The sequence below is a fragment of the Lentinula edodes genome (genome assembly GCF_021015755.1).
Source record: "Lentinula edodes strain Le(Bin) 0899 ss11 chromosome Unknown C8R40scaffold_6, whole genome shotgun sequence".
Classification (NCBI taxonomy): Eukaryota; Fungi; Basidiomycota; class Agaricomycetes; order Agaricales; family Omphalotaceae; genus Lentinula; species Lentinula edodes.
In genome coordinates this window covers 126,718-150,518 of record NW_025764312.1, presented here as the reverse complement: position 1 = coordinate 150,518, position 23,801 = coordinate 126,718, and the positions used below count along the sequence as shown (strand labels likewise).

The 23,801-nt window shown below is 46.4% G+C and overlaps 9 protein-coding genes across 9 annotated transcripts; 6 read left to right on the top strand and 3 right to left on the bottom strand.

The window, feature by feature from the left end:
* The first annotated feature begins 56 nt into the window (after positions 1–56).
* C8R40DRAFT_1263272 (armadillo-type protein) lies at positions 57–4,489 on the top strand. The gene is made up of 21 exons (XM_046233859.1): positions 57–169; positions 231–397; positions 457–483; positions 533–647; positions 701–873; positions 928–1,080; positions 1,137–1,795; positions 1,853–1,874; positions 1,929–1,964; positions 2,017–2,113; positions 2,171–2,327; positions 2,384–2,604; positions 2,659–2,742; positions 2,792–2,848; positions 2,899–3,141; positions 3,196–3,525; positions 3,577–3,618; positions 3,672–3,800; positions 3,851–4,069; positions 4,127–4,191; positions 4,244–4,489. The coding sequence occupies exons 1-21, from the start codon at positions 110–112 to the stop codon at positions 4,344–4,346; spliced, it is 3,159 nt and encodes a 1,052-aa protein (XP_046089535.1). The 5' UTR covers positions 57–109; the 3' UTR covers positions 4,347–4,489.
* A 383-nt stretch (positions 4,490–4,872) lies between these two features.
* Positions 4,873–6,867, top strand: C8R40DRAFT_1167178 (UDP-Glycosyltransferase/glycogen phosphorylase; the record flags this gene model as incomplete). The annotated part of the gene is made up of 8 exons (XM_046230968.1): positions 4,873–4,915; positions 4,983–5,145; positions 5,205–5,361; positions 5,415–5,615; positions 5,681–5,764; positions 5,828–6,103; positions 6,159–6,436; positions 6,495–6,867. The coding sequence occupies 8 exons, from the start codon at positions 4,873–4,875 to the stop codon at positions 6,865–6,867; spliced, it is 1,575 nt and encodes a 524-aa protein (XP_046089534.1).
* A 250-nt stretch (positions 6,868–7,117) lies between these two features.
* C8R40DRAFT_1235018 (putative hexose transport-related protein) lies at positions 7,118–9,859 on the top strand (the record flags this gene model as incomplete). The annotated part of the gene is made up of 14 exons (XM_046233375.1): positions 7,118–7,536; positions 7,598–7,657; positions 7,711–7,751; positions 7,803–7,979; positions 8,042–8,116; positions 8,184–8,302; positions 8,355–8,741; positions 8,797–8,806; positions 8,860–8,880; positions 8,941–9,133; positions 9,193–9,243; positions 9,294–9,337; positions 9,388–9,405; positions 9,459–9,859. The coding sequence occupies exons 1-14, from the start codon at positions 7,517–7,519 to the stop codon at positions 9,857–9,859; spliced, it is 1,617 nt and encodes a 538-aa protein (XP_046089533.1). The 5' UTR covers positions 7,118–7,516.
* A 235-nt stretch (positions 9,860–10,094) lies between these two features.
* On the top strand, positions 10,095–10,991 carry C8R40DRAFT_1167176 (uncharacterized protein; the record flags this gene model as incomplete). The annotated part of the gene is made up of 4 exons (XM_046230967.1): positions 10,095–10,347; positions 10,406–10,694; positions 10,747–10,896; positions 10,958–10,991. 4 exons carry the CDS (start codon positions 10,095–10,097, stop codon positions 10,989–10,991), a joined length of 726 nt encoding a protein of 241 aa, XP_046089532.1.
* Positions 10,992–11,109: 118 nt separating this feature from the next.
* Positions 11,110–12,408, bottom strand: C8R40DRAFT_1037811 (uncharacterized protein; the record flags this gene model as incomplete). The annotated part of the gene is made up of 4 exons (XM_046223698.1): positions 11,110–11,459; positions 11,514–11,714; positions 11,768–11,927; positions 11,992–12,408. The coding sequence occupies 4 exons, from the start codon at positions 12,406–12,408 to the stop codon at positions 11,110–11,112; spliced, it is 1,128 nt and encodes a 375-aa protein (XP_046089531.1).
* A 636-nt stretch (positions 12,409–13,044) lies between these two features.
* C8R40DRAFT_1158998 (auxin efflux carrier) lies at positions 13,045–15,115 on the top strand (the record flags this gene model as incomplete). The annotated part of the gene is made up of 9 exons (XM_046229817.1): positions 13,045–13,097; positions 13,151–13,238; positions 13,308–13,380; positions 13,482–13,622; positions 13,677–13,777; positions 13,831–14,762; positions 14,834–14,867; positions 14,930–14,998; positions 15,053–15,115. The coding sequence occupies 9 exons, from the start codon at positions 13,045–13,047 to the stop codon at positions 15,113–15,115; spliced, it is 1,554 nt and encodes a 517-aa protein (XP_046089530.1).
* Positions 15,116–15,285: 170 nt separating this feature from the next.
* C8R40DRAFT_1167173 (uncharacterized protein) lies at positions 15,286–20,540 on the bottom strand (the record flags this gene model as incomplete). The annotated part of the gene is made up of 10 exons (XM_046230966.1): positions 15,286–15,467; positions 15,521–15,646; positions 15,700–15,866; positions 15,919–16,713; positions 16,774–17,746; positions 17,803–18,512; positions 18,568–19,313; positions 19,370–20,093; positions 20,141–20,331; positions 20,382–20,540. 10 exons carry the CDS (start codon positions 20,538–20,540, stop codon positions 15,286–15,288), a joined length of 4,773 nt encoding a protein of 1,590 aa, XP_046089529.1.
* A 131-nt stretch (positions 20,541–20,671) lies between these two features.
* Positions 20,672–22,323, bottom strand: C8R40DRAFT_764109 (FAD/NAD(P)-binding domain-containing protein). The gene is made up of 4 exons (XM_046236151.1): positions 22,055–22,323; positions 21,668–22,000; positions 21,140–21,599; positions 20,672–21,087 (listed from the first exon to the last, which is right to left on the bottom strand). Exons 1-4 carry the CDS (start codon positions 22,220–22,222, stop codon positions 20,783–20,785), a joined length of 1,266 nt encoding a protein of 421 aa, XP_046089528.1. The 5' UTR covers positions 22,223–22,323; the 3' UTR covers positions 20,672–20,782.
* Positions 22,324–22,645: 322 nt separating this feature from the next.
* On the top strand, positions 22,646–23,668 carry C8R40DRAFT_1167171 (uncharacterized protein; the record flags this gene model as incomplete). The annotated part of the gene is made up of 2 exons (XM_046230965.1): positions 22,646–23,077; positions 23,141–23,668. The coding sequence occupies 2 exons, from the start codon at positions 22,646–22,648 to the stop codon at positions 23,666–23,668; spliced, it is 960 nt and encodes a 319-aa protein (XP_046089527.1).
* Between the last annotated feature and the right edge of the window lie 133 nt (positions 23,669–23,801).

Here is a 23,801-nt window from a genome sequence, read left to right as displayed (position 1 = left end):
ATAGTAGTCATAGATATTAGCGCCGAAAGATTCCTTTCGGAAATAAAGACTTTTATATACCTTGTTGCTCTAATCAAATACCACCACCATCCATCGTGGGTGCATAAAGATGCTGGACGTTAGTTTCCTTCCATCTTTGCCTTTGCACGACATCGAGCGGGCCTCTCAAGTTCGTCGTCGCTTTAGTCGCAACACTTGGATTTTCTTCCATTGAACGATATTGCTACTAGTTAATTTTGCACGCTTATGGCGTCCCTAACCCCACTACATCCAACGATGAACTCCGTCGTTTGCAGCAGGAGCTTTTCAGCATTCAAAAGCTTCCGGAAGCCTGGGGCCTCGTCATTCCCCTGTTAAATCACCAAGATGAAAATGTCCAGTTTTTCGGAGCACATACGTACGTTCTGTACAGGGCGACCTCTTATGGATTGTATAGAAGCTGAAGTTGGTCCAAAGTGCGCAGGTTAAGATAGCACGGGATTGGTGAGTGGCGGTACTTTTTCTCTTCATGTTGCTCACGCCAATGTATCAGGGCGACCTTTCCTCAAGAGCATGCGGAGCCACTAAGAGATCTGCTTGTACAACTCACATCTCACTCGGTCAACGTCAGGAAGTCCAAAGTTATTTTGCGAAAACTCTTTGTTTCCGTACGTCTCTTCTGACCTGGTGTCCGGTTCTTGGTTCTCAATATAAAACGAAGCTCGCGTCACTAGCACTCAAATTGGTACCCCAACATCCTACGCGGTGGCCTGATTGGATTTTGCATTGTGTCACATCTTTGTCTGGAAACGGGGCATCTGCCGAATATATTTTGGACTTTCTTTCCATCGTCGCAGAAGAGGTTGATACGGCGGATCTAATGGGCCCCAGTAAGTAAGTACTTACCCATTCCACTGTCTTAACTCAATTCTTATCGCATCGGTGCAGATCGCGCATGCAGCAAAGCATGAACGATGCCATTCCTCTTGTTATTCAAGCAATAAGAACGTCAATCGAGTCACCAGTTAATGTTGCTTCCTCTCACGAACTCTCATCGGCTTTGAAATGTTTCCAGTCGTGGTTGTCAATCCTTCCAACTAGGTGAATAATATCTATCTGTTGTGGCCCTATAATTCAGACTTTAATTTCACCGAAAGTGAATTTTCCCCACTTATTCCAGCTATCATCACCCTCCTCAATCCCGAATTCGATACTACCTTTGTAGCTGCATCTGATACCCTCCAAGAGATTATGTCTAAATCACCTTTGTCTGATGGTTCCGGCACTAGAATATTGACTGAACCACTCCTCCTTTGGCTACATCTCACTGGTACCAACATCGTTGATTCAACGGTCCAATCGGGATACACGGATGATGTATCGTATTCGCTGTGCAAATTGCTCGCCGCTCTCGGTGATCATTCCGCCAGCCATCTTGCCGCTAATATTGCGTCCTCCGCTTCCGTGACTCTCCTCCCATCCTCGATTCCGGGTGGTGTTTCCCCAGTAGACCTTAATAAGACCAAGGGTCAACTGTGCCAGACATTCCTTAGGTTACTGCTTGCGTACACCGGCTTTCCTGGATTTTATGGAGTGGACGAAGATGTGAGCGAAATGACGCTTGGGTTCTGGTACATGTTGCAGGAGGCATTATGGAACAACGATTTCTACTTCCCTGATGGCGGGGAGACCCAAGCATCTCAGCAATCAGAGATGGGGGATCAAAGTGGGGTAGCCAAGGCACTTTATGTTCAGCTTGTCCAAGTATTGAAGCGAAAGATAACCTGGCCTTCATCAGGTCACAACTGGTCGAAAGGTCTGTGAACAAGAATTATTCATATATCCCACATTTATGCTGAATCTTTTTCCGTAGACCAAATAGATAAATTTGTAGTGTTAGTCAATTCTTGTATGGTTGCCATTTTTTTGATCAATAACTTGCATGTTAGATATCGGCGGGATGTCGGTGACATTCTCATTAATGCGTCCGTTCAAAACTCGTCTCGATTTTGCATCACTAAACTGACCTCTGACCAGGTATTATATTATTCGGGACGATATGGTCGTGTATTTCGTCAATGATGTCGTGGATCGTTTGGCATCTCGGTCGAGGGAGCAAACACAAGGTTGGGAGGTAATTCTTATCTTCATTTTTCACCATCAGCACACGTTAACAGACTTGGTCGTCCAGGACATTGAAGCCACTTTACATTGTATCTCATCTATCCAAGAAGCGTTGGATTACGAAAAGACGCCTCGAATAGAGCTCCTTTTCTCGCCGCAAACTTTAAATCGGCTTCCTGCAACAGGAAATATCCGAATCAGACGAACGATGTTGGGTCTCATTGGTGCCATTCTAATAATATCTCAAGCTTCATCGGTAGAACTTACTTCTGATTTTCAGGCGCTTATGCATCATGGTTTGCTGTGTCCAACCGTACCACTCCTTCAAAGACCGAACTTCTTATGTCAACTATTTCATTTATTGTGCAAGCTCTTCCCGACCAGATGCTCTCTCTCCAAGCAGCATCAGCATTACGGAATATTTGTGATGCCAATAGAACTGCTCTTGCTCCTCAAATCGGAGCTTTTGCCGAGCTGCATACAGGATTAGCTCAGATACCTGTACGTCAACGTTGTTGTTAAACATGAGATGGTCACAGAAAATTTGTATATCAGGACTCAGAGAAAAGCAAGGTAATGGAGTCAATAGCCAGCGTGGTACAAGCTCTACCTCCACTGGATGCAATTCCTACTGTTGAGGTAAGTACAATCATTGCTATTCTGCATACATAGTTGATTCCTTTCGCAGGTTATTGTTGGTCCCATCCTTTCTAGAATTTTCTCGGTCTTGCAATCACAGAACATGGTATGAATATCCCATGTTATGCTCAACTGTCATTGACTTTTATGTGAAAGGCTTCAGCGGGGGCTCGCGATATATGTGTTCTTCAACTGGAGACTCTTACTGGTATTGCAAGGGGTCTTACTAGAATATCCACGTTCGGTGATGGTCTGTCGGATGAAGAGCCGGGGGATGACAAGGAAATACAATCAATAGAGGCGGCTCGACAAGATCTCAGGATGGTCCAGTTGAGAGAAAGCATCCTCAACGCTGTTCGTGGATGTGTTGATATGTTCCGTGACGCGGAAATTACTCAAGTGTGTTAAGTTGAATTGTCACTTGGAAAATTCATGGCTTAATCAAGGTATCAGGAACTCAACGACCTCGTTAAATCAATAACGTCGTTGCCGTCTGACGCTACCCTCATAACTCTGCCCGCGCCTCCTTTGTTGGAAATCGTCTGCTTTGCTTTACAGCGTCAACCCACCGCGTCATGGCTGACACTGGCTGGTATCCTTATCAACCAATTGAGTCCTCCACCTCCCATGCCAATACGAGGCAAGAATTCAGAAAAGGAGGAACAAAGGGCGAAGGCTCAAAGAGAGTCAGAGGAACAAGCGAAGCTGGTTGTAGCTGGGGTTTTACCTGTATTGTTAAATTCCTCTCTGTTGGTTTTTGCGGCACCTGGGGGAATGGAAAATGTAAATTCATCCAACAATATTCTCCATACTTTCTCACTTCGAGCGTGATAGAATCCTGACATCGTCCAAGAATTTTTCCTATGCTTGGATAGGGTACGTTTATGTTAACTTTGATTGCTGGACCCACTCAACTTGATTCATCACAGGTCGCTCAAGATTTCACTGGGAACTTCTATACTCTTCCTCTAGGTGCACTGGGAGCATTGATGCAATGTACGATACGTGCTTTGACGCTACAAGAACGGTACTCATTAGTCGCAGCCTGCACCTTCCTGGTCGGTTTTCTCTGATTTCCTACCTCATATAATCTAATGAGCAATGGCAGAGTACATTCATACATCGTTCATACGTTCACGCAACTCTCGCGTCATACCGAGAACAATTTATCGCCACCTATGGCCGTGCGATCATGCAGGCCATCTTGAGCGGTTTGGCGGGTCAAGCGCCCCGCAGCGTGACCCAAAATCTCATTGAGATGCTCTCAACAATGCTGACCCGATGCTCAGAGGAGAGTCAAGTCTGGTTGAAAGAAGTCTTGTTTGATGTAGGGACTTAAGTTTCCACTACGTTCGTTCTTGACTCATACATGGTTTGGCATCAGCAAAACTTTACGTCGTCCAAAGCGACACTGGAAGATAAAGAGCGATTCATGAAAAGCATAACTGGGTGTGTAGATCCTCAATTAATAAGCTAATAGTATCTCTGACTCTATGTCTAGTTCAAGGTCATTAAAAAAGACTCGAGAAGCTGCCCAACAATTCACCCTGGTGGCACGGGGATTAGAAGGTACCAGCTTTGGCTATGCCTCTGTTTCGATGTAGAGATACGACTATTGTGTTCTACTTCGATGCCAGGGATAATATACTTTGACCATTCGATATGTATTTGTGTATCTGACCATTATTATAGTCATAATATCATGTACATTAAATGTTACTCTTGCTCACAAATGGGAAAGTTCTTTTGTGCATCCTAATAACCATCGGAGTCGTTCTGTCAAGGACGATGACCATGAAACCGACGAGGCTGTATCTTTTTGTATTCCCCACAACTGTGGTCCATCTTTCAAGTCAAACGCACGCGTTCCGAAAGGTATTCGGCGCTCATTTCCAGCAACCCAACCGTCCACGGCTTCGGATTCATTACATTTCGAATGGCCGAAATAATTCGAAATTTGGGGATTTTGAAGCCTTCTCAAGAAGTTAGAACCCTCTTCCACGGCTTCGGAGTCATTACATTTTGAATTGCGGAAATGATTTGAAATTTGGGGATTTTGAAGCCTTCTTAAGAACCCTCTTCCATGATACACAATCGTTGCAGCACACTTGCAAGCCCACCACATTGATCATGGTACAGAAACATATCGTTGCACACAACGTTGCAGCATGGGGTAATGCTCGTCATTATCTAGCATGATGATCGATGGACGCTGATCTATATTTTCGATACCTTGACAGGAGCATATAAACCTCTCAGTGCCTTTGTCGTACGCGTCGCCGAAAGGCGAGAAGATGTGATTTTTACCATCTTGATCACTGGGGGAGTGATATACAAAAAGTTCATGCGTGAACTAGCTAAGCTCACAATTTCTCGGCTGGAAGCAATACGTTCACGCATCAAGTGCGCTCTTGAATCCTTTCGTATGTTACGTCGATGCTTATTTGTTGCTACTGCGATAGTGTCATTGACCTCAACGGACAAGACGTGAACCCACTCATTCCCCTCGCTGAATTTGCACCGGCTTTCGAAGCGCTTTATTCTTCTAAACCTCTAATTTGCAAAACAACGAACTTAATTATACACGGCCTTCCCCCACCAACTGTTGCTCTTATTGATGTTCGTCTGCATTTTATCCTTGGAACTGCTGTCGTTGAAACTCTACGATTCAGCCTTTTGCGGGTTATGCTGTCGATGCGATACAGGCTATAGCAGGATCAAAATGTTCGATTTTTTCATGGATGACTGCCCCTGCGGGAGCTACTCTGCGACTGTTTGGCCCAGAAAAGTATGGCGGAGTTGGAGATCTGTCACCCAAAGCTGAAGCCGAGATGGACCTGAGCGGAAAGAGGTATGCTGAAGTAGCGAAGGAGGTAGGCGACTACATTGATGTTCCATCAACGATTTGAAATTCATTCCCTACCTGTTCCCTACTTAGATATACGACGGTTTCTCGTCGGGCGAGATAGTACGTATACCCGGAATACCTGCGATGTATGACTACGAGTGGACTCCACAAGAGGTACAACCTTGTTCTCATGCTGACGTTCGAAATATGCTGACTACGACCCCGCGATTCACGAAGGTAAACTTGTCAGATCAGACCTTTTTCATAACAGCGCAGAAATACATGAGGATGACGGATGGAACATTTTGTGTGTCTTCCTCTATCTACGAACCGGAGGCCATGAATGCCGCGAAAGAGTGGCTCAATTCCATCGGGAAAGCTTGGTACTCTGTAGGGCCTCTGTCCCTGTCAGAATCAATGCCAATCACCCAAGCTCATGACGAGAAGGAGCTACAGGTAATTTCTTTCTTAGATCGAATGCAATCTGCATTCGGGGCTCGGTCTGTTTTTTTCGTAGGTATCTTTTGATGGCTCTTTTGTCGAGACACTTATCTGTGACTCAATCTAGATATCGTTCGGTACAATTTTCTGGCCTGCGCAACCTGAAAAGCTCTGGGCGATCATCGACGAGCTTATCGCTCTCCGTAAACCATTTATTCTTGCGCATACCTCTCCGTTAGCACAAATTTCAGACGAGAAGAAGAAATTGATTTTGGACAGTGGAATTGGTATGGAAATGGCGTGGTCTCCGCAAGAGAAAATACTTTCCCATCCTGCTACCGGGTGGTTTGTCACTCATGGTGGCTGGAATAGCACGCAGGAAGCGTTGGCGCATCGAGTTCCAGTGTAAGTTCTTTCATTAATCGACTGCCACTGTTCACTGTCATATTGACAACGGATGCAGTATTTATTGGCCTTTCGCAGGTGACCAACCTTACAATGCGGCCAGGACCGTTCAACATAACGCAGGCTTCGAGTTGATCGAGGTCAGGACTGGAAAATTGGGAACAAGAGTCCCATATCGGTTCAAAGACAACAGCAGTTCAGAGTATCCTACATTCAGTATTTCTGCAGCGCGAGAAGAATTCAAAGCAGTGCTTCGATGCATTGAAGGGGAAGAAGGACGTACAATTAGAGCGAACTTTGAGCGTCTTGGCGAAATGATGGACAAAACTTGGGATCAAGGACATGAGGCCGAAGAGAGTTTGGGGGCTTTTCTCCGGGATTTTGTGGATGGAAACGTTGCTCATTCGATAGGCTCGAAAGCCTTTGCATAGATATGCACACCAAATATGTAGCCTTTAAGCTTTAAAATTTAAGCCTTACAAGTTAATTAAACTCTTTTGTAAATTGCCGTGGTTTTGTCCGGTACAGCTACTTAGGTACGAAAAGTTATTTGTACATCGCCATATGTAAGAGATTTTTGAGCCCAGATTCCCATTGGGCTCAACAATTTCCCTGTTCCGAAGAGAACAGGTAGCAGCAGATAAATAAACACAAACAGCTTCCGAAAAATTTCGAGCTTACTGAGAGTTACTGTCGCAGTGGTGCGATTCTTCCCACGCTTGTATCCTTCGGGCGCAACCTTCATCTCATCCATCCACCTTCAAGCTTCAAGCTTCAAGGTCCAACTATACTTTTTGACGAATCAGGTCAGTCTCGCATCAAGCATTGATGAAGACGATGTGCAGATTCGCTTCACACGGGTAACGCTTGCTGGTCTAGCCTCTCTAATGAGCGGACGTTATAAAACTCTTCATGTCTCTTTGAAAAAGAGGCCATGACTGGGGTAAAAAGAGCAACACGGGTGCCTCGTTCATAGCTTACTATGGACCTGTGCTGAGATCATACCGTTGAGCGGATCAGGATAATGCCTGCGTCGCTAGTTGTTTAATATTGTCGTGTGCTCACAAGGTTGCAGCAAACATGTCGGATTGGCGTACAATGTGAGTGTAGTTAGCTTGTGCGGTCGATGCTGATATATTAATGATCCGCGAAACCTGATAGATCGAATGCCAGCGATAGATTAAAATGGTATCAAAACAAGGGCCAGTTAAAACTCAACTTGTGGGTAATTTGAGCAAGGTCAAAGGGACTCCGCACTGACACATTGTTTATAGCTTCTTGAGCATCATTTTCGTCGGAATGGTTCTCAATGGATGCACGTACTTCAACTCATTTTCCGTTTCCGACAAGTAACCTCCTCCTTCAGATGACGGATCCCTCGTATCCGGTCTTCAAGCTTCGGATGCCTGGCAGGCTGATCTCGGATATCCTGATGGCGTTCGACTCGGTCTTCTTAACGCCATCGGAAGTATCAGCGGCTTGTTCGTTGGTCCTATCATCACTTACATCGACGAGAATCTTGGTAGGCGATGGGGTATTCGATGTAGGTGTATTACTCTGCTGTTGGTGTAATGACGTATGGACCGATGATTTTTTATTTTTTAGTTTACGGCTATACTATGCTCATTGGCTCAGTGATTGGTTGTATCGCTGGCGTTTCGGGTGCCAACGGATATGGTCGTGAGTCTCATTTTCTGCTGTACTCAACCATAGATTACGATGTTAACAACGCGTCTTTTTGACCCAGTTTTTGTCGCCGGCAGAGCTATAATCGGTCTTGGCCTTGCCTCCTTCCTCATGACCAGTCTTATTGTGGTTCAAGAAATCACCCATCCTCGCTCTAGGGAGGCTATCGCAGCGTCATGGGTGAGAATCAATGCCCTCAATATTTTTAGTTTCATATTCATGTCCGTCTTAGGATTCTTACTGGATTCTGGGTAGTGTTATTGCCGCCTGGGTCAATTTTGGTTGCGTAGGCTTCATCACTTCATCCTGGTCGTGGCGCATTCCCTATATTATTCAAGTCCCATTCGCACTCTATATCCTGATTGCCGTACAATTTGTGCCCGAAACTCCTCGATTCCTCCTCGCCAGAGGTCGTGATGCGGAAGCTTACGCCTTCTTGGTGGAATACCATGGGAACGGGGATGTGGACGACCCCCTTGTCCGTTTCGAATTCAAGGAAATGAAAGAGGCGATTCGTACAGAGCAAGCTGCGAAAGCGGAGAAGTGGTCCACGATTTTGAAGAAAAGATCTAATCTCCACCGCCTTGGGTTGGCGGCATTGATGGTTTTCTTGACGAACGTGAGTCCCTCGGCTAAATTATCCTCAAGTGACCGGTAAAGTTAACGAATTATAGCTTTCTGGATGTGAGTAGTTCTATCGTCCTCTAAATCGTGACTGATCAATGATAATTTATCAGCGTCAATCATCTACTTCTATTGTGAGCTCGCAAATTAGTTGCGGTATATGTTGTTCAATATACTAAATTGGCCTTTCTCAGACACTACTGTTTTCGACCTTGTCGGCATTACCGACGCCACTACTCAAACAGGTATTCAGGCTGGGCTCAGCATGTTTACCTGGTTCTGTCAAATTGCAGCGGTGTATGTTGGCAAGTATGTCGGGAGAAGAAAGATCTTGCTCTTTATCTGGCCGACTCTTCTTCTCAGTCTCGTTGGTCTTTGTGTTTCGAGGTGAGCCTGAGCCATTCGGTCTCGTTCAGAGGGCGTGATAGAGGCTGAATATATAACAGCGGTGTATTTGCGAACGCGTCTGAGAACAATAATCGTGCAGGCGTTGCGACGTGAGTGCTTCAGAATATTTGATCAGAGGTGGATGTTGACTACATTATAGAGTCGCGCTGGTTTGGATCTACCTCGGCTTCTTCAACGCTTCTAGTGAGCCTCGTTTTCTTTGCCAGTATAAGCTTGAACTGATCTCCGTGTAGACCCTGTTCTATATTCCTGTGCGTTTTCATTCTCCTCTTTTTTGTCCTTCCATCGACAATGACTTTCTTAGATCCCGCTGAAGTGCAAACCTTCTCAATGCGAAGCAAGGGTCTCCTAGTTTGGAATACTGTCTCACAGCTCATGAGTGCATATGTCACTTGGGTTGATGCGATTGCCCTTGATGCGATTGGTTACAAGTATTACATTGTCTACATGCCGCTCGTGGTCATTCAATGGGTGCTTGTGTACTTCTGCAAGTCGTCTCTCTCGATTAATCAAAACATGTGGAATTACTATCTAACCTATCGTTTTATAGACATGGTTGAGACCAAGGGATACACCCTGGAAGAAATTGCCACTGTGTTTGATGGAAAAAATCCAAGCTTGACGAGTGTTGATATCCTTCCGCCTGGAGAGCAACAAGGTGGTGAGGCTGACGACTCCAAATCCCGAGAGGATGGTGTCGAGTAAAGGAGTAAAGGAAAGGCTGACAAAGAGCTTTTCTGCGGGAAGATACATATTCTTTGTTCGCACCTTACTCACTATCATCTTAGACCTTACTCACCAATCTTACTCATCTATCTCTTGGTTGTAATCATGACAAATCGATTTTACTTCCTTACCAATACCTTAGGGTCTTCAACCCTTAAAAAGAGCTCAATTTTGAACTATATCCAACGAGTTCTGCGAATCCGCCTTGTCCGAAATGTCTATACCCGCTTTTACTCCCATTGCTCTTATCATTGGTGGCGGATCCAATGTTGGGATCAATGTTGCCAAAAAGCTATTGAAGGAAGGCTACGGCGTTGCACTAGGTTCACGGAATCCAGATTCTGCTGCTCTCAAACAGCAAGGAATCTTTCCTGTGTCCGTTGATGGGACGAGCTCTGAAAGTATTCAGAAAGCATTCAAATCGGTTAGGACGAATCTTGGGGAACCAAGTGTCGTGGTATATAATGGTTAAGATAAATGGGCCCTATGTTGTTTGTCAGTCACTAACTTGCACATTTATCTCAGTCTCGGTACATTTCCCACTTCCTTCCGCCAATGATCCATTATCCGTATCTTCCGATGATTTTGCCAAGTCTTGCAAGCTGGAACACGCAGTATTCGTTTCCGCGCAGGAGGCATTGACTAGCTTCCGCTCGATTAAACACTCTACTCCCAAAGCCTTTATCAGCACGGGAAATATCCTCCCGTTCATGAAAGACGGGCCCATTAATTTTGTGATAGGGGCATTGCAGAAGACAACGATGGCCACCTTGATGAATTATTCCAATCGGGCGTATGTTGCAGAGAGAATTAGGTAGCTTTTTTGTGGCCATGACCTCGATGATTACTCGCTGAACTTCTGATAGATTCCATTATGCTACACTCGTAGGTCCTGATGGAGGCATTCCAAACCTAAACCCTCTTGCGGAAGTTGGATTCTTTAACAGTGGTCCAGCGCATGCCGAGGCGTATTGGGACCTAATTTCCGCAGAAAATGTGAAGAGTTGGGATTACCGGTATATTTTTGTCTCGTCTATTTTTTTCCTCCTCTGACCGAAGGTTTTTTCTCCATATTAGATTCACATACAATGGGAAGGCATATGTAGCCTAGAATGGGGCTTGGCATCCAGTAATTGATGTATGTACAGTATAAGAAGAACAGAATGTGTATTCCGATACACTGTATTCTATAATGCACTAGGACTAGACATAGATAAATCGTCATGACTTCACCAAACCACTTGAATAATTCTTCTCCCAACGCCCACGTTCTTCTCCCATACTGTCGTAACTTCGGTATTCACCCCTGAGGCACCATTCCACCTCCTTACAGCCTCAGCAAACTCATCTACACCTCCGCCAACGCCAAAATAAAATACCTTTGCTGCGACGAGAATGCGCGGCGGACGCGGTTCAGATATAGTCAGTTGCGACAATTGTGAGGAAGGGCATGATGAGGAAGTGGATGGATGCGTAGACTGCCACATCGCGCGAATTAATTCAGGAACACTTTCTGTCCGATATAGCGTTTCTGAGGTAAGGAGAATATCATAACCTCCCAGACTTCCTTCAGATGCATCTTGAGTTTGAGCATCCCTGGAGTGCGTGCCGGTTCCGATAACATTCTCAAAACTCTTCCAAGACCCTCCAAAAAATCTTAATTCCACATTATATTTCTTGAGAGATTGTTTGAAGGCATCTTTGAGTGCAGGGGTAATGATCAATTCTCCCGCGTTTGTGGGATCTTTCGCGGGGTACTCCAGGATTTCGTCCGTCCCGGCATCTAAGGAAGATGCTTGGGATGATAAAAATGTATCGGATGCTGGAGACATGTCTAAAGAGGCTTGATTATCAGTTCTTGTATTTCACTGACAAGAAAGGACTTACACCAAGTCAATAACACGTTGGGGAAAGTCACTAATTCTAGGGCGGATGGGTTATAATCTTGGAGATGTATCGCACTTCTTTCCAACGCCGATTCCGTTGAAGGCAAGGAAAATATTTTTTGCAGTAGATATAGTGACGGTATACCTGTGCCGCAGCCTAGCTGCATATGGTCAAAATATGGTGTCACTTCTTGCTTACGAAAGTCGGCGTAGACATCGACTTACCTCTAATACTCTTTTCCCTTCTAAGTCTCCATCCTTCAGACTCGCATGCAGGTAATCCACCAAATCCAAACTGCATTCCCATGTCTTCATGCCACCTTCGTACACACCGGGGACTAGATCGGATGGCGTATCGAGAAATTGTAATCTTGGATCCACAGACGCACCGATTCGCTCGGTTTTTTCTTCTGTGTTTTCCGCTTCCGCAACGACATTAGGGTTGCCGTTGTCTTCTGATATCACCTGGAATCGAGCATCGAAGAGATCTCTCCGTGCAAGGTAATGCACCCGCGATCCACTAGCAAGATTCGGCTCAGAGAAGGCGGAAAGTGTAGCGGTGGAGGTTGAAGACAGCGGAATTTCCAGTGGCGAGTATGACAATTGCGTCGGAAGAGCATCGAGCTGCGCTTTGATGAGCATCAATGGGCGCAATTAAAGAGTATATGTCTTTGCAAAAAAAACGTACAAGATGTTCCATAGTCAATTCAACAAATCTACCATCTTCTCCTGAGACGAAGCTTTCGGAGTTTTCTTGACCTCTTTTCCCAGAATCCTTCCGAGGAGAAGCACGGACGCCTAGTAGATCATCGGCTTGCTGCAGGTAAGAGTCAATATCGTTATCGATGTCCGCATCGTCCAGGTCAAATCCGAATTTGAACATTCCCTTTGATGCAGTTGAGTATAAATTGCGATCTGCGGCCCGTCAGTCGTATTATATGTTCGGATCAAGCCCCTTCCGTTCCGGTGCAGGCGTCCGATGCTTGTTGCGTCTTGGCTGTTGCATGCAGTCCAAAGTTTTCTTCGCTTGGGTTGTTGCAATGGAATTCTTGGGTCTGGACTGGGTGTAAGGAAAGGCCTTTATTTCCCATTGAGATTAACAAAGCCAAATAGGTGCACAATTATACGGGGCTCCGGCCCGGAGCAAGGGACGAGCTTAAGTCGCGTTAAAGTATTCCCGGATACGATTTCTTAAGAAATCAATGCCCTTGGACATTTCAAAATCTACCCTCTTTAGCTCCTCCACCATTGCTCTTGTTTGAACTCTCTCTGTAGAATATGGTAGCTGCTGGGACATTGATATGGATTTCTGTTCGACCTCTCATTCGACTGTGCGTTGTTTGCAATTCTCTCGTGGAGTATTATTCTTATCAACCCATCGCAGAGTCCTCTGTGTCTCCAGTGGATTTGCAGTCACAAAAGCAGACTTGTTCCCTGTGGTTGCTGCTCGCAGCGTGGGGCAAATCATTTTGGTACGACTATGTTTTCCAGCTGTGAACAAAGAGGGAGCTTCGGTTAATTCGAGTCATAATATCGTGCAGAACATTACCCTCCCTAGTCTCATGTTTTCTAAGATGGTCCCGGCTTTCACACCGGACAATGTAAGCGCCTTAGGTGCGCATTTGGAGGACGAGAAATATTCCCATCCGTTTTTTTGTTCCCTATCTGTTTTCCTCAATCACTTAACGAGCCATCAATGTCATTCACATATGCAGGCCCTCTCGTCCTAGTGGCTCTCATATACGAAGCGTTAGGTATGCTCATGGCATGGATAACAGGGAAGCTGTTTTGGGTTCCGCATCGCTTCAGGTATGGTATCTTGGTAGCCGGAGGATGGGCAAACGTTGGTGACATTCGTATGTTACACCAGCCCTTCACGAATTCATCTGCTGAGTGGCGATATCAAATAGCAACGTCGGTTATTATGAGCATCACTGGCGCAGCGCCCTTCGGTGGATCTGACCAAACGCTTTCAGTTGCTTATATCTCAGCCTTCATTCTGGTGTACATGGCAAGTTCAGTTCTAATTGGGAGATAATTTAATCATAATTAATACAATCATAGATCACACTGTTTCCTATGGGAGGTCATTATTTGGTCGCAAAGGACTTCGTGGGACCCGACGTTGAACCTGACGAAGTGCGAGAACAAGTACGTGAACGACGCAAGTTCATTTTACGCGGATGGCCGAAAGCTTTTCTGAATTACATCCGACTTCGCCGCATTCGACGAAGTCATTCATTTGAGGAGGATTCAGATCCAGAGTTTCAGTCCCCAACGATTGAACTCAAGAAGGAAACCCCGTCTTCTTCCGTTCGGCCTCGCCCCCACAAGCATGTTTCCTTCCGAAATGACCACGAAGACCATTATTATGATGTCACGCACGACCAGGACTTGGACGCAACTACCGCGGTGCCCACAGATGGAATGGCTACGCCAGCAATGAGTTACTTTGCCTCACCTGCTGGAACTGTTACTGCACATGATTTGGAATCCGAAATACGGGAAACTAATATAATGGAAAATACTTCAAAGGAGGTGGAAAAGAAAGTACTAACAGTCCGAAAGGATCGACAAAAACGTATCGTATCTCAGCTCAAAACGGTCATGAAATCGACTTTGACCCCAGCCTCTCTATCAATGATCGTCTCAATCCCCATCGCTCTCGTCCCGTCACTCAAAGGACTTTTCATGGCAACGACAAATTCGCATATACCTAATGCACCGGACGGAGAGCCTCCGCTCGCATTTGTATTGGACTTTGCCAATTTCATGGGTGCTGCCTCCGTCCCAATAGGATTAATTTGTCTGGGCTCTGCATTAGCCAGACTAAAGATCCCTTGGGGTGAATGGTCAAGTTTACCTGTAGGGGCTATCTTTACTTTGGCAATTCTCAAAACCGTGGTATCACCGGTGATTGGGGTGTTAATAACCATAGGTTTGACGAGTGCAGGAGTAATTTCCAAAGAGGATAAGGTGCTGCAGTTTGTTTGCATGTGAGTTGTCAATCAACCTTCGTCTTTTATCGTCAACCGGAGTGTTATAACACATGGTGAAATTTTCTCAGGTTCTTCTCGTGCCTTCCAACAGCAACTACACAGGTGAGCGGTCGGATTAGCACTTCGGTGTGGGCCGACACATTGACAACCTGTTCCCGGAATAGGTATATCTCACGCAAGTCTACAGTGGGACGGGATCTGCGGAATTCATGTCTCCGTTTTTGCTGCCTCAAGTTCGTTTGCTTCTATAGCTTTTCGGGCACGCTAACTTAATTTCTCTTTGATAGTATTTCCTCATGTTCTTCTCAATGACAGGCCTTACAGCTTACTCGATCACGTATTTGTTCTAAATGTTTACAGTAATGCCATATATGCATATAGACGCTATCATACGGGCTCGATCCGACTATAACGTCGCTCTGTATGAATGATTTTTTTCTAACCAATGTCACACAAACATGGCTGTTCCTTAATGGGACACTGTCAGAAACCCTTGCCCTTACGTCCTTACCCTTGCAACCTAGTGGCTCATGAGTTCTACTAACCTACTCTTCATCGCAGAAGGAGGGGGCCTGTCCATTATTCCAGTTCCTGCAGGACCACAGGCACAACCGCATCCTGAAGGGCATATAGGGACACTCAACTGATTCCAGCACGAGACATGGGTGACGTGAAAACAACGCAAGCAATTTATGGAAAGCCCTGGAGATTATTGATGAGCATCACCAGGACGGTTGTGACTTTTACAAACAAACCTTTGACGGAAAGCCTGCACACGGTACACTTTGTAGTGACGCGATGATTTCCGCAGGATTCGCACGATGTATCTAGCTTCCCGATGGGAAGAGGTGCCGTGCAATTTGTACACATTCGTATCAGACCTGAAAATTACAGTCAAGGAGAAGATAAATACTTTCAACTCGATATGGCCTACCAAACTCATGTTCTTGTAGAATGCTCTCATACCCAGGTACTGTGATGGATTTCAGAAGCTCCGCCCGCTTATGGTGCAGCTCCCAACGAGATAACATCTCCGCGTAGAAATGTACATGTCTTAGAAGAAGTTCCAATTCTTCATCAGAATAAGCAGGGGAGCGTGAGCTGCAAGTTTTGTGAGCAGAAATGAAATACTTTCATTTCTGAGACAACGCACTCTTCCTGGGGTGCAGCTTCGAAAACGACTGCTCCTTTCTTGCCATCGGCATTGGCAGCACTTGCTACTTGCGAAAATGTACGTCTATGGGTATGACCAGTAGATGAGAATGACACTGCAGCTTCTTGCGGCTTTGTTGAAGACTCATTCCATGATTTCGATGCAGCGCTGGGGGGAGTTACGAGTTCAGAGGTAGATCCAGGTTGCCAAATGTGCCAGGTGGTCGACTGACTCGGGGACTCGAGCAGCCATCGTCCCTGCAACGCTCTACCGCTACCTCGACTGGGTCGACCTTGATGGATATTGACAGTCTTATTCACAGAAACAGCCAACCGTGAAGGAGGATTGAGGGGAGGGGATCGAACAGGTAATACAGGCTTGATTGTCGCTGAAGCATTATAAGAAATTGCTTGAGGCGCATTGATCATAAAGTTTCGTCCATTACTGAAGATGCTTGACCATGAGCCACGAGATGATATGGTGGATGTGCCAGGAATAGGGGTAGGAGACGATGGTAGATGAGCCGAACCGGGGGTGGAAAAAACTGGACTTCGGATTGGATGGTCAGGCGAATATGACGAATAAGTTGGCGTTTTTGAGCTGAAATCGTGGTTATGGATAGTGCTAAAGTAGTCAAGGGCCGATCCAGGCCTCGTGCTAATCGAAGTCGAGTGCGATCTCGTAGCATTAGCAAGCAATGTGTGGCACGCTTCTGGAATGTAAAATATCTGTAGCGTGACGGAAGCGACCACAGCAAGCATCTGGGCGTCTTTATGAGCCCGGAGATCCCCCAACCTGGAAGAAAATCACGAAATTAGGTTACGCATTCGTAGAGCGGATCCGGAAGAGACTCACAAACGATCCAATAACTGTTTTACAAGGCTTAGACACGAAGCTGATTCATCGAATGATTTATTACCGCGATTTGCACTCAGTGCAGCAGTTGCTAGCAACGCTCCAATGGAACGAAAGATCCGCTCATGGTCATACCTCCCGTGTAATCTAGCAGCCGCTGCGTTTGAATCACATATTTGCACTAAAACGCCACCTTTCCCATTGAACAGGCCGGAGCCGTCATCAACAGCATTACTACCTCTACCTTCACCAAAGGTAGTCGGAAGAAATATATAATCTTCCGCAACACTCTTGTCTCCTCCAACTAGCCCGGTGGTGTTGGAAATGATGACTTCGCTCCTACGTGGAGATCCCGCCATCAAGGCCAAAGCCGAATAACTTCGCTGACTCGTCCCTATAGCATCTTCCTCAATTGATTTGCCTTCTTCCCCGATATAATTCAATCCTGCTGAGCTCCGGAACGAATTAGACTGCCGTCTACCGCGATGTCGAGGGAAAGTCAGTAAATTTGTCATGACACGCGTTATTTGGGCTTGTACTTGAGCTGGGGAAGGGTGTGTCTGAGCTGCATGCTGCGAAGATGGATAGGTATAAGAGTAAAAGTCAGGCACGCTCTGTCCAACAGTACTGACTTTGGGGGTCAAAAATATCGTGTCCAATGTGAGTGCATTGGCCATAGAGACATTGAGGCCTAGCCGATTGGTGCTATCTCGGTCTCTAGCAGCCAGGCTTAGCCGACGAACGGCGTCAGATATCAAAGCCGGGGATTGGTGAAAGGCTTCACGTTCGGTATAACCTAATACATCAGCATTGGTACCATCAGTGGTGTTGACATTTAAGGAGTCGTGATCGAAGGAGGCATGGTCGATTCGTTCTTCACTAGAACGCGCAGGAGAACGTGAATGCGAAATGAGGGTATTGACCGCGTTGCGCATGATACGTGGAGGCGCCCTGAAGAAACAAACAAGTTCACCTGATATATAATCAGCGATAAAGACTGCAAAATTGCAAAGGCAGATACAAACTGACCATTCGGACCAAAACTACCTTGACAGGTCCTTGGTTCCGCCAGATTTTTATTATCCCGCAACATCGACATCGTAACCTCATCATCTCTTCCGACATGATTTCCCATCTCAGCCATACGTTGAATGTCTTCTTCCGATGAGTCTGAGTCTCCCAGGTCCTCTCCATTCTCTCCACTCGATCTTGTCTTCAATCCCGGTCTACGGACACTGGCATGACCGGTTGCGCCCCCGCTATCTCCTTCCGCGATTTCAACAAAGCTTTCATCCTTGAACACCAAAAACCTCAAGCACGCCTCTAAACACGGTCTCTGCCTTTCTCGCAAAGTCGCGATTATCCTTCTTAGGCGTCTCAACATAAACGCACGATCTTTCATTGTGATCAAAGGGGTATACTCCATGTTGACTGTGGGTGTCGTGGTTCTCGCTAACGGGTGCTCTAGCGGGAGGTCTGTATGATTTTCGGGGTTGTATGGGTAATTGCGCGGGAAAGTAAATGTGACACGAAGAAAGACCGATTGGGTCGAATATGCATAGGTTGCTCCAGAGCCTCCCACAGCGTGGTGTCGCGAACCGGATTCGGAGCGAGCCCATGGAACTTGTAGACCAAGGGTGAGGGTACGCTGCTGTTTCTTGTTACTGTTTGTGAGAGACAGGTCATGTTTCTCTAGGCGAACTTTGGATGCAGGTAGTTTAGAAAGGACGGTAGTTATTCTAGAGTAAAAGCTCAGAAGAAGAAAGAAAGAGGGGATCAAGAAGGATCACGCACTCATCTTGTAAGGAATGACCAACAGGCTGGACAACTGATTCATCCCTGTACCTGCTATCTTTGCTATCCAAGCCATCTCTACTGGCGCTTCTTCGCCCATTTGCACCATCGGTCTCATTATTAATCTTATCTTCGTCAACACTGACGCCGGCGATCGCAATGGTCGCGGTACCAGCTGTGGTGGATGAATCTTTGACAGAGGATAGCCACGAAAGAGCGTCCACACGTGCTCGAGACTTTAAGCCTCCCGCGGCGCCACGAGACATGGTCCCACCTCCACTAATCCCGGCAGCATTCGCGCTTCCGGGTAAACCCAATGAACTATCTGGTACAGTCCCCTCTATGTTTGAAATGCCGGCAACAGCGGGAGCAGTCAAAGTACTTTGAGTCTGAGTTGGAGTCACGCTCCCAAATATGTCAGGAGACTGGAGAGGAGGAGACGGTGCAGTCTGTAGAGTGATGTTAAAGCTGTCGGTGGTCCGTTGTCGATTTCGAGGCTGAGCTTGGTGAGCTGAGTTTATTGGTCCACCCGCTCGGACTTCTGCCAAAATCGACCGATGACCAATGGGGGCAGAAATCGGGTTTGGATTGAGGTTGTTGTCCAGTTTATCTGTGTTTGGACTGGAGTCGGGGAACGTCGCGTTGCGAAATGATTTTGTACGGGGAGCAGATTCCGTAGTGACAGAAGTAGCTGGTTGCTGCTGATGTTGGGAATCATTGCTGCCAGACCGTGAATAACCTACTTTCTGTACAATGTTCTATCAGCTATTCGTTCATCTTGCGATTGTAGATTTGAACAAACCCGCATCATATCGGAGTCCACTGGCCAGAATCTCAAAGTACGGTCCTTGGACCAAGTGATGAGTTGGAAAACAGTATTATTAGCACCTTTCCTCCAGACAAATTCCTTAACGACATCAGAATGCCCTTGGAAACTATCTACAGGAACCTCTGAGGTACCAGGGCCTAATCCTTGGTTCTCGAGAGAGAACATCTCCAACGCAGTTTCGCCGCGTTGTGCGAGACTAAGGACACCACGACCGAACGGAAGACTGCGTGCACGCCAAACAGGGTACCCGGTTCTAATCATGGTTTTCAAAGTCATCGTTTTTGAGTCCCAGACTTTGATGGTTTTGTCCAAAGAGCACGTTACGATTTCCGTTGGTTCGGTCTGCGACCAATCGATGCCATAAATACGCGATGAGTGCGCATCAATTGTCGCAACAGGCAGACTGCCTTTCCTTCGGTCCCAGATGAGAACCTTGTCCGCATGTGAGGAAGCGAGGATGTGAGAGTTTTGGCGGTTCCACTTGACTTGGGTCCCAGGTGAACTGAACGCACACAAACCAAAAATTGGTTTACGAGGTTCACGCATGTCCCAAGCCCATACCCAGGAATCTATCCCAGTGCTCACGACTGTGTCTCTCTCAGTGGTGTGCCAGTTGATATCGGTAATGGCTCGGTAGTGAGAATGAAGGATATGTTGTATGGATGTCTTTCCGGACATGTACAGATTCCATATCAATCTAGCAGAATTATCAGCAACATACTGTTGCCTGATAGAATTACGCACAATTTTTCACTGGAGGTTGAGACAATGTATTCAGACCGACTAGGATGCGGATTCCACTGCACGTCAGCCACATCCCAAGTTCCACCCTGAGGAAGGAAACGCGGAACTTCGAATGGTGCTTCCAGGTCGATGATGAACAATCCGCGTCGAGCTGCCAAAACTACATCTCTAGACCAAGGGCTTATGCTCATCTAGATTGAACAGATTAATACCTGCCTCAAAAGAGAAAATCTTCGCGTACATTCCCCACAGCATCTCCTACAAGCCCCTTCATATTAATTTGTAGGCTGTTTCGGAAGTTGGTCCCATCTTTCAGGTCAGAGCCTGCGCTAGTTGAACTAGGCTTCCGCGTGGAGAGCAAGCTTGGTCCTCGAGTAACTGAGTTTGCATTAGAAGTCATTAAGGAAACAGTCGGTCGAAGATCATGATGTTGGACGTTCCGAATCGGAAGAGCGTCTGTCGAAGATCATATGGGCGCTTATGCCTACGTTGCCCTAAAGTTGAAATTTCTTCAACTTGTATGTTTTCTTCGAATTCTCTAGAGACTCTACGCGTACGCTTCTTCGTTCAAAGATACACAGACACATTTTTCGAACAGATTTTTCCACATGGCTTGTGATATAATGACCGTAAGTACACATACTACCGATAACTAATCCCCGAAAGTCTCCGCGCAATCTTCCTTCGAATCGGGGTGACCCAGTTGGCAGCATACATTAGGATGCTTGCGATCCTGCGTCGCCACCCATTGGGAATATTGATAATTGCGGTCATACCTTTGGTAGCTTGAATGACCTGCATCGCGATTTCCTTCCGCTTTGATGAATAGTCAACGAAAATTGCATCGTCGCCACCTTCGATATGCTGCGCAATAGCTTTTCCTAGAGCGACTGCATCACAGATTCCAAGGTTCATGCCCTGTCCGCCAGATGGTGAATGTACATGTGCTATAACTGTCGATGAGATCATTAAAATTCGTACATGTTATTCATGTCTGACCTGAATCTCCAACCAATAAAATTTTACCGTTCCCAACTGATTTAAAAAAGGTTTCAGCTACGGCTGAGCGGACGCGGTATGTTGCTGCTGTATGAAGATGATACAGGCGTATGGACTCTTTCCAGGGTTTCCGAATGTCGATCTCATTCTGGAGGTATACTTGGTCTGGGTGCCTAGGAGGAATGGTGGCCGTCTTGGGAGGTGTGGCAATTGCGATTCTCCAAAATGAAGAACCAGGTGCGTCGAAATGATGCAGTTTTTCCGGAAGTTCGAGAGGACAAAACATGATCCTCCCATTGAGATGCCACGAGATGGCATCTCTTGGAATATGAATTGACGGATGGATATTCAAGACAACATCCGCAAGGGTGAATAACATGAACGATGCAGATGATGGATTTTCATCATACATAACGTTGCTTGAAGGGTCTTGGAACAAAATGCCTGCTAAACTTCGGACCTGAACGTTCATTTGTGAGCCAAGGCCCACTATCTTGCTCATTAAATTGATTTTAAGCTAGTACTCACAGTCGATTTCGCGCCATCGGCGCCTACCACATACGATGCAATTACGCTTGATCCGTCTTCAAAATAAACATGTAACCCCTCTTTGGAGCTCTCTCCAAACCCTATTACCTTAGTATTCCTGATAACCTCAACACCGCGGTCGTTTAGAGATTCCTCAAATACCCGTTCAGCTTCAGACTGCGGAGTAAGAAGGATGTACGGAAATTCAGTCGAGTCAGAAAGCCCAGCAATATCGACATTCAATAATGGATTGGCTGCCCCAAAGAAAACAATTCCCTTGGACTGAATTCCAATACCCTGCAGATTATCAGAGATTCCTATTGTTTTCAAGACCTTTCAGGGGAAGTATTCAGCATGATGATTAGACATGACAAAAGAAGGACTTACTTCCATAGTCCGAGCGTGAATTAGACATCCTTTTGCTCCGTATGGTCTTTCAGACCGTTCGTCGACGACAGTAGCTTTGATACCCAGCGTGGCTAGTGTAATTGCACATGCTAGGCCATTAGGGCCTGCTCCAACGATAAGGACCCGTGTCGCGCCTGGTAGAGGCATTGAAGAGAGGAAAATTCACCAGCCCGACGGGCCTCCAACGGCTCTTGTGCTCTGTTGTGGGACATGTTTAGTGATTATCTTTATTATCACATCGGCAACAGAACAAAAAAAGCTGTACGATAAGATTGTGATCTATGTAATGACCACAGTCCACATCTAGTCTAGACATACCACTTCTGGCATATCTGTTTTGACCAGAACAATGACACTTGCAGGTCATAGTTTGACGAATACAGCGTCCAATCTGGAGAGCTGATGTTTAAAATGTGAATGAGTACGGGAGTTGACGGTTTACCTTCCAAGTTCATCTCCTCGCAATAATTCTTGCCAATTCACCCTCGATCGCAATTTCTTGTCAAGGTTCTGATTCTGCATCGACCTTGCTGTTCCCTTTTCCTATTCAATAACATACCAACCTCTACGATGACGACTACAACCACGTCCAAAGGACGCGCTACCTCCTCCTGCTCTCGGTCAAAGCGCGTTTCGTCCGCGAAAGCACATCGCAAGATCGATAGAAGTTCTGCAGTGCAGAATCTTCTACGTAGAACGCATGCGGATTATGAAGGTTACGAGCGACAGGAAGGGAAGTTGGGCACCTCCCACAACGAAGGGGAGGCTGAAAGGAAGAACAAAGAAACAGCCGAACGCAGATTGGAGCTCGAAAGTCACTCTTGGGTATCCAAGGAAGATTTCGGTCCGCACTCGGTGAGGTGCCTCGGGTGTAACAAAAATATCCAACTCGACAACCGCCATGAGTTCTATACCACAGCCTGGCACAAGCACGTTTTCCGTTGCGCTGTGATTAAAGCGGATTATTTCTCACATGGAAAGGATCTTCCATTCGAGAGTCTTGTGTGTATTTGCGTTCCACTATTGTGTCGCCTGAATTGATAGAGCTGACGCTGTCTGTTACAGGTCGCTGGGATTGGAAGAGAGGCTGCCGAAATATGCAGGGATGCTCGCGAGAGTGACCGTGCAAAGGGGGTCATCCTCCAGCTCACCTCTGACCCGGCATGGGTCAAGCCATCTAGGATCCCGAAGTTTAAGAAGATTCGTGCCGTTTCGACCGGTAGCATCAGTAGTGCGTCCAGCTCCCGCACTACGAGTAGCTCGTACCCTAGCTCTTCCGCTTCGGTCACTCCCCCCGCCATTACACCCAAGCTGTTGCTCAAGTCAAAACGGCCGAGGAGCTCTACTAGCAATTCTAGCACCAGTAGCACCTCTCGCAGTTCCTCCAATTCATTGCCTCCGTACTCCCCACATAGTGCAGTCCAGAGTGAAGGCATACAAGTCGACACCGTCCCCTATCACGAGACGCTAGCGTATCAAATCGAGCTCGCCCTCCCCCGTATCGCTGCTTCCCAAGGATACTTCTACTGCTGCGGCTCTCTCCAGCAGAACCGAAGTGATCATGAACTTGCACACCGATTAGGATATATCTAAGTCTCTGTGAGGCTCCCCCCAGTTCCATTCTGATGATTTCTATGTCTGACACATTCATCCGTTCCTTTTCTAAATTGCATTCCACACTCACCTTAATTACTCGCAATCTGAAGGATTGCCCGCTCAGTCGCTC